This window comes from Equus asinus, chromosome 5 (assembly GCF_041296235.1).
Source record: "Equus asinus isolate D_3611 breed Donkey chromosome 5, EquAss-T2T_v2, whole genome shotgun sequence".
NCBI lineage: Eukaryota > Metazoa > Chordata > Mammalia > Perissodactyla > Equidae > Equus > Equus asinus.
This window is the reverse complement of record NC_091794.1, coordinates 26,113,212-26,129,712: the sequence shown is the minus strand read 5'-3', so window position 1 is coordinate 26,129,712 and position 16,501 is coordinate 26,113,212. Positions and strand designations below refer to the sequence as shown.

The window sequence follows — 16,501 nt, the reverse complement described above, 5'->3', positions numbered from 1 at the left end:
TTCCTTTTCTAAGTCTGCTGCCAATGTATGGAAAAGATACATTGATTTTTATATATTGATCCTGGTTCTCTCTTTTTTTCCCATTAGTTTCATGAAAATGCCGCTCCACTGTTACCTTGCTTTATATGTTGATGTCCTTTGGAAGTCTAACAGCAACCTGGTTTTTTTTTTCCTTTGTGACTTTTCCTTTTTGCCTGGGGACCCAGCAGGAAGCTTCATCTCTAAGGTGATTACTCTGTCATATTCCAGGGACCACAACACACACTTTCACACACACAAACCTGCCATCCTAATTGCCGGCATAATTTTCTGACCCACAGGTCTCTAGTGTCCTTCCTACCATCGTCTTGTTTTCCAGGCCTGAATTCACTGCTGTTTTAGTAATCCTAGGGATTTAACTTGATTTCATCTGGATGGCTGTTTTTTGGTTCCAAGGTTTGCCTTGGATCTTCTGGTCCTATTTTATATTTCCCTTTTTTGATGATCAAAAGATCTGAGTGATATTCTGATTTAGTTTTATTTTGACTAAATGTAATGGCTGAGAATGTAATCCAAGAGGATAAGTTTCACAGGCAAGTGTTAGCTGGAAAACTATTACCAAAGTGTCTAAGAAACAGAAAAAAAGTGGCCATGGGGGCCAGCCCTGTGGTGTAGTGGTTAAGTCCACTGCACCCTGCTTCAGTCGCCCAGGTTTGCGAGTTCAGATCCCAGGCATGGACCTACACCACTTGTCAAGCCGGGCTGTGGCAGCAACCCACATACAAAATAGAGGAAGACTAGCACAGATGTTAGCTCAGGGCTAATCTTCCTCAAGCAAAAAAAGAGGAAGATTGGCAACAGATGTCAGCTCAGAGCAAATCTTCCTCACCAAAACAAACAAACAAAAAGTGGTCATGATAGTAGCACAGGGGAGTTAACTGGTAGAGTGCCAAACCTGAGGGGTTTTTCCTTTCTTTCTTTTTTTTTTTTTTTTGGTGAGGAAGATTGTCACCGAGCTAACATCTGTGCCAATCTTCCTCTATTTTATGTGGGATGCCACCACAGCATGGCTTGATGAGCAGTGCTGGGTCTGTGCCTGGGATCTGAACCTGTGAACCCCAGGCAGCTGAAGTGGGGCATATAAACTTAACCACTACAACACTGGGCTGGCCCCTTGAGGCTTCTTTTGACATTGTTTGGTTTGAAGGCTTAAAAGGAAATTAATATAAATATCTTCTATTTTAATCCTCAAGGAATTTTTAAATAATGGGAGAGCTTTTCAGGGAAAAAAGCTAAGAAACCTCTGAAACGGTATATTCATTAGAGAGAAAACCTAAGTACACACCAATTTTTGTGAGATGTTCCAGAGAAGAAAAATGGTTTTCAAAAAATGTAACTATAAACAGAGGGTTAATAGAGACACTCCCGTAAAAATCAATACCAAAGGTACTTTGTAATTGGTAAATAGAAAATAAAAGATGATGTTAAACAATTTTTTCAGAAGACTTAAAGATAATATCTTGGAAGAAAGGCTAGCGGCCTTTTTTAAACAATTTTTCCAAATACATTTTTAAAATATTCTTCTAACTTCTATGCAGGGAATAATGAAGATTTCCTGATTTGAAGCATAAACTTATCCAAATAGCTAGGCAATAAAAAGCTGATATCAGGCCATACTTTGTAAATTTCTAAACTGCGAATAGTGTTAGTCATCCTAATAGAATTAATTTCTAACTGCCTAGATTGTAGCCTGATCATTGTTTTGCAAGTCAGTTGCTTAAAACTTGGGATGAATTTTCTTACAGAGGTAAATTAGATATAAGGTTAGGTTCTAATGACTATAAAAGCTCATTACATCCACTCTGTACTTGAAATACAACACAAATGACATTATTAAACCTGAGCGTCACGTATAAGGAGATTTGTAATGTGGTGAATGTCCTACTTAGGACTAAAGTCTCTCATCTGGGATGTTAGAATACAAGAGAGTCCGAGAGACAAGGTCTGATGTAGGGAAGGACAGGATGGTGTGGATGGTGGGACGGGAGGGGTAAGAACAAACTAAGAGCGCCCTGGATGGGCTCCCCCAGAGTTCTATTCTGGACACACTTGTACATCCCAGGCCAACTCCCCAGTCACTCTCTCTATATTTTCAGTAGTAAAGGCACCCTCAGAGAAACCACAGTTTCTCCTACATGACTTTTCTTTGCTTAAGAACATTGGCTTCCATAGAGCGCCTTCAGCTCAGTAACCTTCCGCGTTGCCCAGGTCATTCTTACCTGCACTTCAGCTTGCCGTTCCCTTTTGACATTAATTAGCTGTTTTTGAAGAGATTTTATCTGTTTTCTTCCTTTTTTCTCCCTAGGAGAAATAAGAATGATTTGTGTGTGAAGCAGTGCCTCTCAAACTTTAGCGTGCACAAGGATGGCCCGGATGTTAACATAGTCCTGGGCTCTGCCCCAGACACTCTAATTCAGCAGGTCTGGGACAGGGCCCTGGAACTCGCATTTGTAATAAGTTCCCAGGTGATGCCAATGGTGCTGGTCCACAGAACACACTTTCAGAAACACTTTTAAAAAGACTGTGATTTGTCCTAGTAAATTGGAGGAGGATTTTCTGGCTTATCAGTGTTGCATCTAAAATAGCCGTTGCTGAGAAAAAGCGAAGAAGAGGAAGAAGAGGAAGAAGAAGAGTCCTTTTGATTCACATATTCTTAGCTCACAATAACCTTCTGAGGCAGTCCCTATCATTACCCCTATTTTACAGACGGGGGAAACGCAGCTCAGAGAGCTGAGGTAACTTGCTGTGGTGGACATGAGAATGTGCCTCACAGGCCTCCAACTACAGGCAGTGTAAGCTGGAATAAGGGTCCCAGCTCTAGGTTCTGGAATCCTTCACTGTGTGTGCTCTGAGGCCACACTTCCCGAGGACTGCTCCCAGCCCATGTGTGTGTGCGGCAGGGATACTAAGGCAGGCCCTTCCTAGGAGACCCAGGACTCCTCTGACAGCTGACTTTGGCTCAACGGTTCCCGGATGCCCTTGCCGAATCATCCTCAGACTGCAGGGGAGTCTCTTCCACCCGACCTTCCCTCTCCTTCACTTGGGGTCCATAAAGCATTGGGTCTAAAGGCTCCCTCCCCACTTTCCCTCACAGGTGTTTCCCCTGATAAAATCTTTGCATGAATGATCTCATCTGGGCATCCAGCTCTCAGAAGACACAGACTAATGCACGTGCCATGGTCACACAAACAGTCAATGGCAGGGCAGGATTCAGATTCAGTCCTGTCTGAATGAGAAACTAACTACTTCATGTTACTGTTTCTGTTTGCTCTCTGGAAACAGAATTCTGTTTATCTCCAGCAATACCATCATTTAGGCCTAAAACAAACAAAATGACAAAACAATACAAGAATAAACAAACAAAACAATAACTGTCTTAGTTAGCTTGGGCTGCTAAAACAAAAATATCATATATTGGGTGGCTTATAAACAACAGAAATTTATTTCTCCCATTTCAGAGGCTGTGAAATCCAACACCAAGGTGCCACCAGATCCAGTGTCTGGTGAGAAGCTGCATCCTGTTTCACAGATGGCCATTTTCATTTGCATCCTTATATAATGGAAAGGGAGAAGGAGCTCTCTGGGGTCTCTTTTATAAGGGCACTAATCCCATTTATGAGAGCTCCACCCTCATGACCTACTTACCTACCAAAGGTTCCACTTCCTAATACCATCACGTTGGGCGTTAGGATTTCAACAAATGGATTGGGCTGGGGGGGAGCACAAACATTCAGTCTATAGCAACAACCAAAAAAAACTTATCACAAAATCGCATCTAGATAAGAATTGCTACTCAGGAACTTTTAGAAAGCACATACTTAACTAGAATCTTGAGACTGTCATTGCCAAACTATAGATTATATACTTCCCATTTATAGATTATAAGAAATAGATAAGAAAGATAAAGAATAAATACTTTATCTCTACTGATATACTCAGCACCCCAAGGACAGATTCAATTAAATAAATAAATGTCATTTACAATGGAAACTAGAAGTTAGTAGAGTATTGCCTTCAAAAGTTATGAGAGAAGATAATTTTCAGTCTGAAAATCTGTACCCCGTCAAATTACTAAGAAAGCATGAGGACAAAAAAAGATATTTTCAGACATGCAAGATCTTAATATATTTACCTTCCATGCACCCTTTCTTTAAGAAACTACAGAAAGACATGTTCCAACAAAATGAGGGACTAACACAAAGAAGAAGAATGGGGTCTAGAAAACAGATTAAAAGGGAATCTCAGGAGATGAAGGGAAGGCCCAGGACAATGGCAATGTAGCAGGCTCTAGGAGCAACCAGCAGATAGGAGCAAGACAACAGAAGAAAGTTTCAAAAGAAAAAAAAGGGAAAGCTTAATATGTATGACTCTATTTAGAGAATTTTAGAGCTCTGGTGAAGAGCTGGGTGCTGGATTTGGAATAGAAATGTCAAAAAACTGGCAAACAAAAAGAATGGTAATGGAAAACAATATGGAGATTTTTCAAGAAATTAAAAATAGAAATACCATATGATCCAGCTATCCCACTACTGGGTATTTATCCAAGAACATGAAATTAACAATTCAAAGAGATGTATGCATCGCTATGTTCATCGCAGCATTATTCACAATAGCCAAGACGTGGATGATTGGATAAAGAAGAGGCGGTATATATATACAATGGAATACCACTCAGCCATAAAAGAAGACAAAATCATGCCATTTGCAACAGCATGGATGAACCTTGAGGGTATTATGCTAAGTAAAATAAGTTGCACAGAGAAAGACACTGTATGATTTCACTCATCCATGGAAGATAAACAAACACATGGATAAGGAAAACAGATTGGAAAACAGAGGGGAAGGAGGTGGGGGAGGGCAAAAGGGGTAAAGGGGTACATATGTATGGTGAAGTACAAAAACTAGACTATTGGTGGTGAAGACGATGCAGTCTATACAGAAACTGAAATATAATAACGTACACCTGAAATCTACACAATGTTATAAGCCAATAGGACCTCAATAAAATTTTTTTAAAAAAAAGAAAAAAGGAGGGTCAAATTTTAACTCTAGGAGAAAAATAGTTCAAGAAAGAAAATTTAATCATTATATATACTACCTGTCCCATCTATGAACTATTTACACATAATAATAATCAAAACATTAAATATTAATTTAACCAAAAATTGTGCCATAACTATTCTAGGGATATGGAAGAAACTCAATAGATTACATCTAAAATTACATTCCCACTAGTGTTGTTTGCTATAAAGAAGAAAACTGGGGCCGGTCCCATGGCCGAGTGGTCAAGTTCGGGGCTCCGCTGCGGTGGCCCAGGGTTTCCCCAGTTTGGTTCCTGGGCGTGGACATGGCACCGCTCGTCAGGCCACGTTGAGGCGGCGTCCCACATGCCACAACTAGAAGGACCCACAACTAAAAATACACAACTCTGTACCAGGGGGCTTTGGGGAGGAAAAGGAAAAATAAAATCTTTAAAAAAAAAAAAAGAAGAAAACTGGCCAGTGTGAGAAATGAAAAATGGTATACTACTGATTTGAAGGTAAACTTTTCTCATATGTTTCTTGACCCGCTGTGTGCTCCCTTCAGTGAACTGTCTTCTCCTGTCATTTTATGTATGCCACATCAAAGGATGCCTCACCTCTCCAGATCAGACTGCACTTTGAGTCATCATTACAATGGAAGGAAACTTCAGGACACCAAGAGACAAAGACCAGTCAGCCCACTCTTTACTCTCTATCAAAAGCAATGCCCAATTAAAACAACAACGAGACCACTACACACCTAATAGAAAGTCAGAAATTCAAAACACTGACAACACCAAATGCTGCCAAGGATGTGGAGCTAAAGGAACTCTCATTCATTGTTGGTAGGAATGCAAAATGGTACGGCCACTTTGGAAGACAGTGCAGCAGTTTCTTACAAAACTAAACATACATACTCTTACCATCACAATCCAGCAACAGTGCTCCTTATTTATTCAAATGAGTTAAAAACATGTCCACACAAAAACCTGCACACAGACGTGTATAGCAGCTGTAGTCATAATGGCCCAAACCTGGAAGCAGCAAGATGGTCCTCAGCCTGTGAAGGGATAAGTAATCTGTGGTGCACTCAGACAACGGAACATTATTCAGTGCTAAAAAGAAATGAGTATAAGCCATGAAAAGACCTGGAGGAATGCATATTATAAATGCATATTATAAAAGAAGCCAATCCAAAAAGGCTACATACTGTACGATTCCAACTGCATGACGTTCTATAAAAGGCAAAACTAAGGAGAAAGTAAAAAAATCAGTGCTTGCTAGGGGCTCAGGGAGAGGGTGGGAGGAATGAACAGGTGGGGCACAGAGGATTTTTAGGGCAGTGGAACTATTCTGTATAAAACTGTAATGGGGGATACGTGTCATTATATATTTGTCAAAACCCACAGAATGTACAACGCAAAGAGTGAACCCTAATGTAAACTATGGACTTTAGTTAATAATAATGTATCGATATTGGCTCATCAATTAAAACAAATGTACTGTATTAATGCAAGATAATAATAAGGGGTATATAGGGACTCTGTACTTTCTGCTCAATTTTTCTGTAAACCTAAAACTGCTCTAAAACAAAAATCTATTTACTAAAAAAAAAAAAAAAAAAAAAGCAATGCCCAAACAATATTCACTTAGATCCAAGTTCTGTGCAGCTGTCTGCCACAAATGGGAACAGTCCTGGTGAGGCTTGCATGTTATTAGGGACCAATGACAGATGTGACCTATACTCTCCAGCTGAGTCCCGCTAAGGAGCTTCCAGGCTGCCACTTCAGCAAGCAGAGGGGCTGTTCTGGCTCCTTCTGTTTGCCTTTCTGGAGCAGAGGCTGAGTGACTATGATGAGATTTATACCTCATGAACTTTGACCCTTTGACCAAAATCTCAAAAGGCCTTAAAACCTGGCAAATTCTCCCCTGACTTTCTTTCGCTTTGAAAGAAACAAAGTGAACTATCTGTTTTGAACAAAGTGGTCTGTCTCCCCTGAATAATACTGCAGAGGGATACATATTTAAAAATAAGTGAGAAGGATTCTTAACGAAAGGGGGTTTAAGTAGAGGATTTTCACACGTTATTAATTCTTCCTTGGGGGCAGATATGCACACATCTCACAGATAGAATGCATACTTTGAGGATGTCTTCAGCACTCTCTGTTCCTGGAGGAAGGAAAAATCATTCCATGGCAGCCCCCAAGTGGGGCTTTTCCCAAGAATCACCCATTACATCTATCTTTTATCCATTTTTGTATTTATACACTGGTGTTTTTCTTATTGTTTTATAAGATTTTATTGTACAGTGAAGACAATTACCACCAAAAGAAGCTTCATTTAAAACTAAATAGAGGGGCCGGCTCCGTGGCCAGTGGTTAAGTTCGCGCGCTCTGCTGTGGCGGCCCAGTGTTCAGATCCTGGGCGCGGACATGGCACCGCTTGTCAGGCCACGTTAAGGTGGCGTCCCACATCCCACAACTAGAAGGACGTGCAACTAAGATATATACAACTGTGTACGGGGGGGTTTGGGGAGATAAAGCAGAAAAAAAAAAAAAAGACTGGCAACAGTTGTTAGTCCAGGTGCCAATCTCTGGGAAAAAAAAAAATTTCAAAACAGAATAGGAAGGTATAAGGAAAAAGTGGACAATCTGCCATCTCCCTTCTCCCCTCGGGTCCCATTCCTATGAGGCAGCCTATGTTAAGCCTTTTGATGTATATCCTTCCAAATCCTTCTCTAGGCTCTTAATACATGAATGAGCAGATTTTTAAAAATAAAAATCACACTATACACATGTAACTTCTTTTCATTTATCTATGAGGAACATCCCTCCAGACCAATCATGTAGCTCTAATTCATTCTTTTTAATAGTTGTATTTTTTTTGTTTGTTTTTTTTAAAGATTGGCACCTGAGCTAACACCTGTTGCCAATCTTTTTCTTCTTCTTCTTCTCTCCAATCCCCCCGGTACATAGTTGCATATTCTAGTTGTAGATCCTTCTGGTTGTGCTATGTGGGATGCCACCTCAGCATGGCTTGATGAGCAGTGCCATGTCTGTGCCCAGGATCCAAACCGGTGAAACCAAAAGCAGAACATGCGAACTTAACCACTCAGCCACAGGCCTGGCCCTAATAGCTGTATGTTTTTACTTCATAAAATTAACAATCATTTAAGTACTCCTTTATAGAAGAACATTTACACTATTTCTAGATTTTTGCCATTATGCTGCAATAAACATTTTGTATATACATCTAATATGAACTAATTTTTTTCTATAGGTTAGATTTCCAAAAGTAGGAATGCTACATCAAAGGGTATACTATGCAATTTGCTTAGCTTTTTTGCTAAGTTTATTTTCTCCCTTGATAAAGTAAAAATCTAGAAAATACTAAAAAGTTAAAGGGTTTTTTTAAAAAAAATTACCCACATTGTTAACACACTGGGTATTTCCTTCCAGGTCTCATTTTCCTTTTTTTTTTTTTAAGGAAGATTAGCCCTGAGCTAACATCTGCTGCCAATCATCCTCTTTTTGCTGAGGAAGACTGGCCCTGAGCTAACATCCGTGCCCATCTTCCTCTACTTTATATGTGGGATGCCTGCCACAGCATGGCTTGCCCAGCGGTGCCATGTCCGCACCCGGGATCCGAACTGGCGAACCCCAGGCCACCGAAGTGGAATCTGCGAACTTAACCCCCGTGCCACCGGGGCGGCCCCCAGGTCTCGTTTTCTATATATATTTTTGGTAGTTTTATTACATGAATGTGATAATCCTATATTATTTCCAGCCTTTCCTTTTCTACTTAAAATTGCGACATGAACATTTCCCCCATGTTATTACAACTTTGTAAACAATACTTTAAATAGCTTCATAATATCATTCATTAATCTATAGACTATTTCTTTGATTCTGTAATTCCACATATAGTGACTCAACCTAATGGAATAATAACAGACTCAGACGTTCGCTGACGTATATTTACGTACAAACATATGCACGGACACATTATTTGCTCTAGCAAAAATTTGGAAACAATCTAAATGTTCAAACTCGGGGAATGGTTAAATAAATTATGGAATAATACACATGTAATAGTGAATACTATAAAGTTAAAATTAGGTATATATATTTTTATTACCATAGATAAATCACTTTTTAAGAATTAAACGAATTCATTCTCCCACTGGTAATGTACGTAAGTGCTCATATCCTTGCTTCCTTGCCAGCAACGAATGTTAGGTCTATAACAGTAGCTGTTATTGTTGTCAGGCACTTACTGTGCGCCAGCAACTATCGTAAGTGCTTTACATCTATTAATTAATCTAATCTTCACAATAAGTCTAGTACAGAATTCATTACCAAGACTAAGAAACAGAGGAAGAGAAAAAACTCAAGGAAAACAATTCTACCTATGCAGACAAGATAAACACTTTCTCATTCTGACTACTCAGGGCTTATATAAAGAGAATTTTATCTTGGTCCCAAAGCATTCTGATTGTGTTGAATTTCTTAAGGTATGAAAATCTTTGAAATTAGTTGAAAGGCTCTGGAAAAGAAAACTTCCCTTGGTATCCTTTTTATTATCACTTGTTATTGTTCAGGGATTTTCAGTGGAGTCAGCCCTAAGAAAGACTACTGTAGGAGAGGAAGAATATTCTTGATATATTGTAGATACAGATAACCGAAGTCCAGAAATCTGAATTATTGTCCCAGCCGAACCAGGAATAGGACCCAAATTTCTGACGTCTGGTTATCTTCCCTGGAAAGCACAAATTTCATTTACTTTAGAATCAAGGTCTCCTGGTAAGAGTGTTCCAGCACTTTAAAATACAACAAAGCAAATAAATCTAAGATTACTCTGACCTGGCAATGATATCATAGAAATGCATTTTGTTTTCCCTCTCTTTCCTCAAAGCGTTCAGGAGAGTGTTGAAAGTGCCTGACTTTTCCAGCTCCTGCATGGTGTCTGTAATTATGTCAGTGAAAAACTGCCTGGAAGAAGAAACACAAAAAGAGGAGTCAATAAGATATATTTCCCTACGTTCACAAAGGACTACAGAAGTCACACAAGTTAAACCCAGAAGGAACATCATAACTAAGTCGGAATAATTCCGGGAATGCAAGAATAGTTTAGTATTAGAAATCTATTAGTAGAATTCATCACATTAATAAAGGCAAAAGGAGAAAAACTATACAATCAATGCAACAGATGCAGAAAAGACATCTGGCAAAATTCAACACCTACTCTTCATTTAAAAACAAGTAACAGGGGCCGGCTCCGTGGTCGAGTGGTTAAGTTCGCGCGGTCCACTGCGGCGGCCCAGGGTTCGGATCCTGGGCGCGGACATGGCACCACTCGTCAGGCCACGCTGAGGCGGCATCCCACATCCCACAACTAGAAGGACATGCAACTAAGATATACAACTGTGTACAGGGGGGTTTGGGGAGATAAAGCAGAAAAAAAAAAAAGAAGAAGATTGGCCACAGTTGTTAGCCCAGGTGCCAATCTTTAAAAAAAAAACAAAAACAAAAAAACAAATAACAGGGGCCAGCCCTGCGGCCAAGCGGTTAAGTTCACACACTCCACTTCAGCGGCCCAGGGTTTCACCGGTTTGGATCCTGGGCGTGGACCTAGTACCACTCATCAACCCACGAGGCAGCATCCCACATAGCACAACCAGAGGCACTCACAACTAGAATATACAACTACGTACTGGGTGGCTTTGGGAAGAAGAAGAAAAAAAAAGATTGGCAACAGATGTTAGTTGAGGTGCCAATCTTTAAAGAAAAACAACAACAACAAAAAAAAAACAAATAAGAAACACTCTTAGCAAAGTAGAAATAAAAGAGAACTTCCTTAACCTGAAAAAATTTACATACCAAGGACTAACAAACACTGAATATACAGTATGATAATATGTATACAACATTTAGAAACATGTAAAACTATACGTATCGTTTAAATAAAACACATGTATACACAATATAAGTATCATAATATGCAACAGAATAAAAAACACCAAATTCAGGGGAGAGTTTATCTTTGGGGGAAAAGTGAGGGGACTAGGATCAGAGGCTTCAATTATATCTGAAGTATTTTATTTTTTTCAAAAAAACCTCAAACACAATCGTGGTAAAATGTTAAGATTTGGTGGTGACATACATAAGTACTCATTATTTTATTCTTTATACTTTTCTGCATTTTTGAAATATTTCATAATTTTGAAAAAATTAAATCATTTAAAAATTTTTTTAAAAAAGAACTAATAAACCCCTCACATTTTAGAGATGAGCAAACCCAGGCTCAGGAAGGTTAAATGACCTGCCCAAGGTCACACAGCCAGTTTGAGAAAGAGCCAAAACTATGTGATCCAGGCTTCCTGATTCCTAGTCCATTGCTCTTTATAACAGTCTCCTAGGAGGAGACTTTTAAAATCTGCTGTTCAATGTTTTGATATAGATCAGTAAGAATTACACTTAGTATTTTATACATAATTTATTAACAGTAGTTCACACAAAAAGATTCAGTAACTATATTAAGAAGAAAAGTTAACTGTACTGAAGTCAGGAAACTGATGGAAAAGATATGTGCCATCACACCAAGGACATGAACGAGGTTGGGCAGGTTATAAGCAGAACACCTCTCTGTCATGTATGCAAATCTGGGACAGACTGATTTTAGCAAGAGACATTACCCTTCCTGTGAGGGTCTAATGCAGGGCTCAGCAAATTTGTCCTGTAAAGTGACAAATAGTAAATATTTTTGGCTTTGCAGGCCATAAATTCTCTGTTACAACTACTCAACTCTGCTGTTGTAGCATGAAAGCACCCACAGACCACATGTAAACAAATGGGCAATGCTGTACTCCAATAAATTTATTTTCAAAAATAGACCATAGGCCAGATTTGGCTAGTGGGCCTTGGTAATTGCTATCAACTCTCATTTATCAAAAAACCCTTATCATAATGTTACGCCCTCTTTTAAACTTAATAGGCTTCTTTGTCAGTAAGCCAGTTGACAACAAAAAACTGAATAATGAGACAATGGAAATTGAGACTGCCTTTAAGAAACCTTCGTAATTAAAATACAGCTTAAAGTTTGGCTAGCTTGATGGTGTCTGTCTCTTATTAAGGGAAATAGCATCACAAGGGCTACCACTTTGGGTCAGGCACTGGGCTGGAGCCTTATTTCTCATCCTCACACTAATGTTGCAAGGTTGCTATCATTATTCTCATTTTTATAAATTGGAAACAAAGGCTCAATAACTTGCCCAAGATCATCGAGCCACCATACTGTCAATTATACCACACTTCCTCTGGGCAGTCTTTAGCTAATCCTGACATCAGCAGTCACTCTGGCTATAATGACCAATCTGTAAGAGAAGAGAGCAGTTAGCCACACTTGTACCCCTTCTTCATCCATCTGTAGATATATTATTACATTTCCAAATATGCTTTTTTCCTTACCTATCAATCTGAATTTTCTTCAGTGTCTCTGAAGTCATTACGGCCTGCCTTGTAGGTTTTTTGAAGACAAGATCTTGCACTTTGTTAAACTCATTGGCAAATTGGCCTTCTTGTCTGACTTCTGAGAACCGGAATTCTTCTTTAGGTAAGAATAGATTGGATATTTTCGAGGTTCTTGAGACCATTGAAAGCTTTTCTAAGCGTTTTCCTTCTAAACTCTTTTCTTTGTTTTGCTTCTAAAAACAATAAATGATGTTTTACGTAAGACAGATTTTAAAAGAGTAAAGAAACAATGCTATACAAGAGCCTCTGCCCACATTTTTCAACCCCATCTTTTCCCACTCGTGCCTTGTACTACAAGTGGGAGAGTCTTCTTTTTCTTCAGCCACACCAAACCACGTGCCCTGCTGTTTTGTGTCTTCCTGCCTTTAGATAATATTCCCTCTCTGTCATTCCCCGACTTACCACCTGCTGAACTCTAAGACGATGATCAAAGGTAAAGTTCTTTGTGAAATATCTCTATTACAGACATTTACCATATTGTCACCATTTGTATAAATATCTCCATTAGATTGCAAATTCTATGAGGGAAGGGACAGTGTCTTAGAGATCTTGGTTCACCTCAAATTCTTTTTGGAACAAGACTGGATAATAAATGTGGCCATCTTTACAGTCTCATTGTTTAGGACGATGCCTAGAGTACAGCAGAGACTCAAATGTTCATTGAACATATGAATTTGAAATATAAAGAATGAAAGGAGAATCGCACCAGAGAGGAGAAGTTGACAGTATATTGATTGATTGATTGATTGATTGATTTTCTTCTCCCTCCTCTCATCCTCTCCCCTTTTTTTTGTTGATAGTATATTTACTGGTGTGGTATTGTTTTCAAAGGTTATGTGGGGAAAAGCCAAAATAATTTTATTTTTCAGACCCAAACTTGGATACTAAGGGGTAAGCATCACCATAGGAACAGCATATGTCTTTCAATTGATAATTCCTATGTAATCTGTGGCTAAAAGCTTGAGCTATTGGGAGGCCATATAACATAACGATTATGCATATGGACTGTGAACTCAGACTTCCTTGTTTGAATCCCAGCTTGATCTCTTACTAAACTGCACTGACTTAAGGCACCTATTTAACATCTCTATACCTCCCTTCTCCCATTGGCAAGAGAGGGATGATAGTACCTGCCCTCAAAGAGTTATTATGAGGATTAAATAAATTAAGATACATAAATTTAGAACAGTATGCAGAACTACGGAAGTTCTGTGTTTATTATGACTACTTAAATTCTTGTGCTGATCCCATGCACGGAAGAAAGGTTTATGTGCAGATTGATACATAAAACCTAGGGCTTTCTTAGGTAAACTTCAACTAGCCCAGAAATGTTAAAAAACTATCCTTGGGGGCTGGCCCCGGGGGCGGGGTGTTTAAGTTCGCACACTCCGTTTCAGCAGCCCAGGGTTTTGCTGGTTTGAATCCCAGGGGTGGACATGGCACAGCGCCTCAGGCCATGCTGAGGCAGCATCCCACATGCCACAACTAGAAGGACTCACAACTAAAATATACAACTAGGTACTGGGGGATTTGGGGAGAAAAAGCAGAAAAAAAAATAAAGATGATCTTAAAAAAAAAACAAAAAACTATCCTTGAAAGCATACTAAATACAGACTCAACAGCATTTTTCTTTGTATCAACAATAAGCAAAAATTCAGATCGGAGGAAAACATATGCAGGAAAGTAAAACAAAATACTGCCTTAAGAATTAAATTGTAAAATACTCCTTTAAATTAAAATTGATATGACTGATTACAAAGAGAATAGAAGCTATAGAATTTCAACAATTGAATTGAAACTTATTTGGACATAAGGAAAACCTTAAGTATATGGATGGTTGTTATTTTGGATTTTGTCTAGGGAGGGAAGGCGAAAATGTAAGGCCTAGGAAGCTCCATTTTTCTGGTTTCCCTAACCATTTTTCCTCTACCTTTCAGCTTGAGCATCTCGAAAAGGAAGCAAACATGTCAAGCAGCCCGATATACTGATTACTGCAAATAAATATGAATTTTTAAAGAAGAGAACTTAAAGGGTGCTGGCCCCGTGGCCGAGTGGTTAAGTTCGCGCGCTCCGCTGCAGGCGGCCCAGTGTTTCGTTGGTTCGAATCCTGGGCGCGGACATGGCACTGCTCATCAAACCACGCTGAGGCAGCGTCCCACATGCCACAACTAGAAGGACCCACAACGAAGAATATACAACTATGTACCAGGGGGCTTTGGGGAGAAAAAGGAAAAAAATAAAATCTTTAAAAAAAAAAAAAAAAGAAGAGAACTTAAAGAAACCAGCTAAATGTTTTAGTCCCTTAACAGATTTTTATATAGCACATGCTATGTACAAGGTAAGGCATTAGACCCTAAGGGAAAAGATAAGAAAAACAGTATTCCCTCGGGGGGAGCTCTTGCCAAATTGTGGTCTAATTACTCCCACTTCTGATAGAATGTGGTATATTAGAACATTTTTCATCATTCCATTCCGTGATTCTGATAAACGAAAATCCACTTGGAGATATCCTTAGCTATAAAAATGGCTATAAAAGAGGGGTAATGCTAACCTTTCATCCTAAGGTTGTTATAAGGCTAAACAATGTAAAGGTTTTGGAGAAAGAAGACATTCACATACATATTAAGATTTTAAAATATATATCCTATGCCCTTTAGGGCGATGGCATTGTAAAATTCATGAGTTGGAACAACTATAGTATTATGATGTAAAAAGCAGAAAATTAAGAGATTTACAATTTTTAAAAGCTATGGAACTAACATTGAGAAAGGGGCTTTCAAGCTGCTATGAATGAAGATAAGAGTGCAAGCCTTTGTTATTTATATTACTATAAAATCAAAAGCAAGCCCTCTGTTAAGTCACAAAATTTTGTGAGTGAACATCATTATCATAAACCAGAATAAAATAGTGCAAAAGTTTCATTCTTTTATTTACTGGAGTGGTGATCACTGCTGAATGCTTTTTTAATTTGAGATTCTTCTCTCTTGACTTTCTATGATGGCAAATTACCCTTTTTTAAGCCTGACAGCAAGTATTGATAAGTATCATGATAAGACTTCATTGTGTTAACTGAATATCTTCTCTTTTCATTTTTGATTCTTATTGAAGGAGACAATAAATAGGAAGGAAACACTAGTTTCTTCTGTACTATTTATTAACTAGCTTATTTTATGAATCAGACTCTTATTTTAAATGCATTGAAAGGCTTAGTTCTTGGGGTTCCAATCTCTTTGCCTTTCATAAATTGATAAGGAAGTTAATTTGTTATAAAATTCCCATAATACCCATTAATATCGTTTTAAAACTATCCCAGAACTCAAAGAATGCTATCATTGGAAGGAACCATATGGATCATATGGAGTTAAAACTTCATCACATTTTACAAATGAGAAAAGTAAGACCAAGAAAGTGAAATGAATTGCTTATTGCACACAACTAAACCACAAAGGTCTTCTGACTCCAAATCCAGTGTTCCATTAAAATCTTGTATAAACTTTTAAACTTCAACAAAAGTTTTACAAATGCAGACTATATATATAGATAGATATAAATAATAATAATTTAAAAATTGCAAGGGGTAATTAAAGGGAAATTTAATATCTAGTCACAATATATATGGACTTCTTTTCTGTTAGACATGGGAAGCAGGGGCTGGCCCCATGGCCGAGTGGTTGAGTTTGCGCGCTCCGCTTCAGCAGCCCAGGGTTTCACTGGTTCGGATCCTGGGCACGGACATGGCACCACTCATCAGGCCATGCTGAAGTGGTGTCCCACATAGCACAACCAGAGGCACTTATACAACTATGTACTGGGGGCCTTTGGGGAGAGGAAGAAGGAAAAAAAAAAAGACACGGGAAGCAATTTACCCTCTCATTTATGTAGCAATTTTCATTTGTCATAGAATCAAAAATA

The 16,501-nt window shown here is 38.7% G+C and overlaps 1 protein-coding gene across 2 annotated transcripts in view; it reads right to left on the bottom strand.

Moving 5' to 3' along the window:
* IQCG (IQ motif containing G) overlaps positions 1 to 16,501 on the bottom strand; it is a 44,116-nt gene that overhangs the window by 21,245 nt on the left and 6,370 nt on the right. For both annotated transcript variants that reach the window (XM_014830690.3, XM_070509042.1), the window contains exons 4-6: positions 12,527 to 12,762; positions 9,923 to 10,051; positions 2,259 to 2,340 (exon numbers count right to left, since the gene is read on the bottom strand). In XM_014830690.3, the coding sequence (XP_014686176.2) occupies positions 2,259 to 2,340; positions 9,923 to 10,051; positions 12,527 to 12,762 (447 nt within the window). The remainder of the gene's footprint in view (positions 1 to 2,258; positions 2,341 to 9,922; positions 10,052 to 12,526; positions 12,763 to 16,501) is intronic.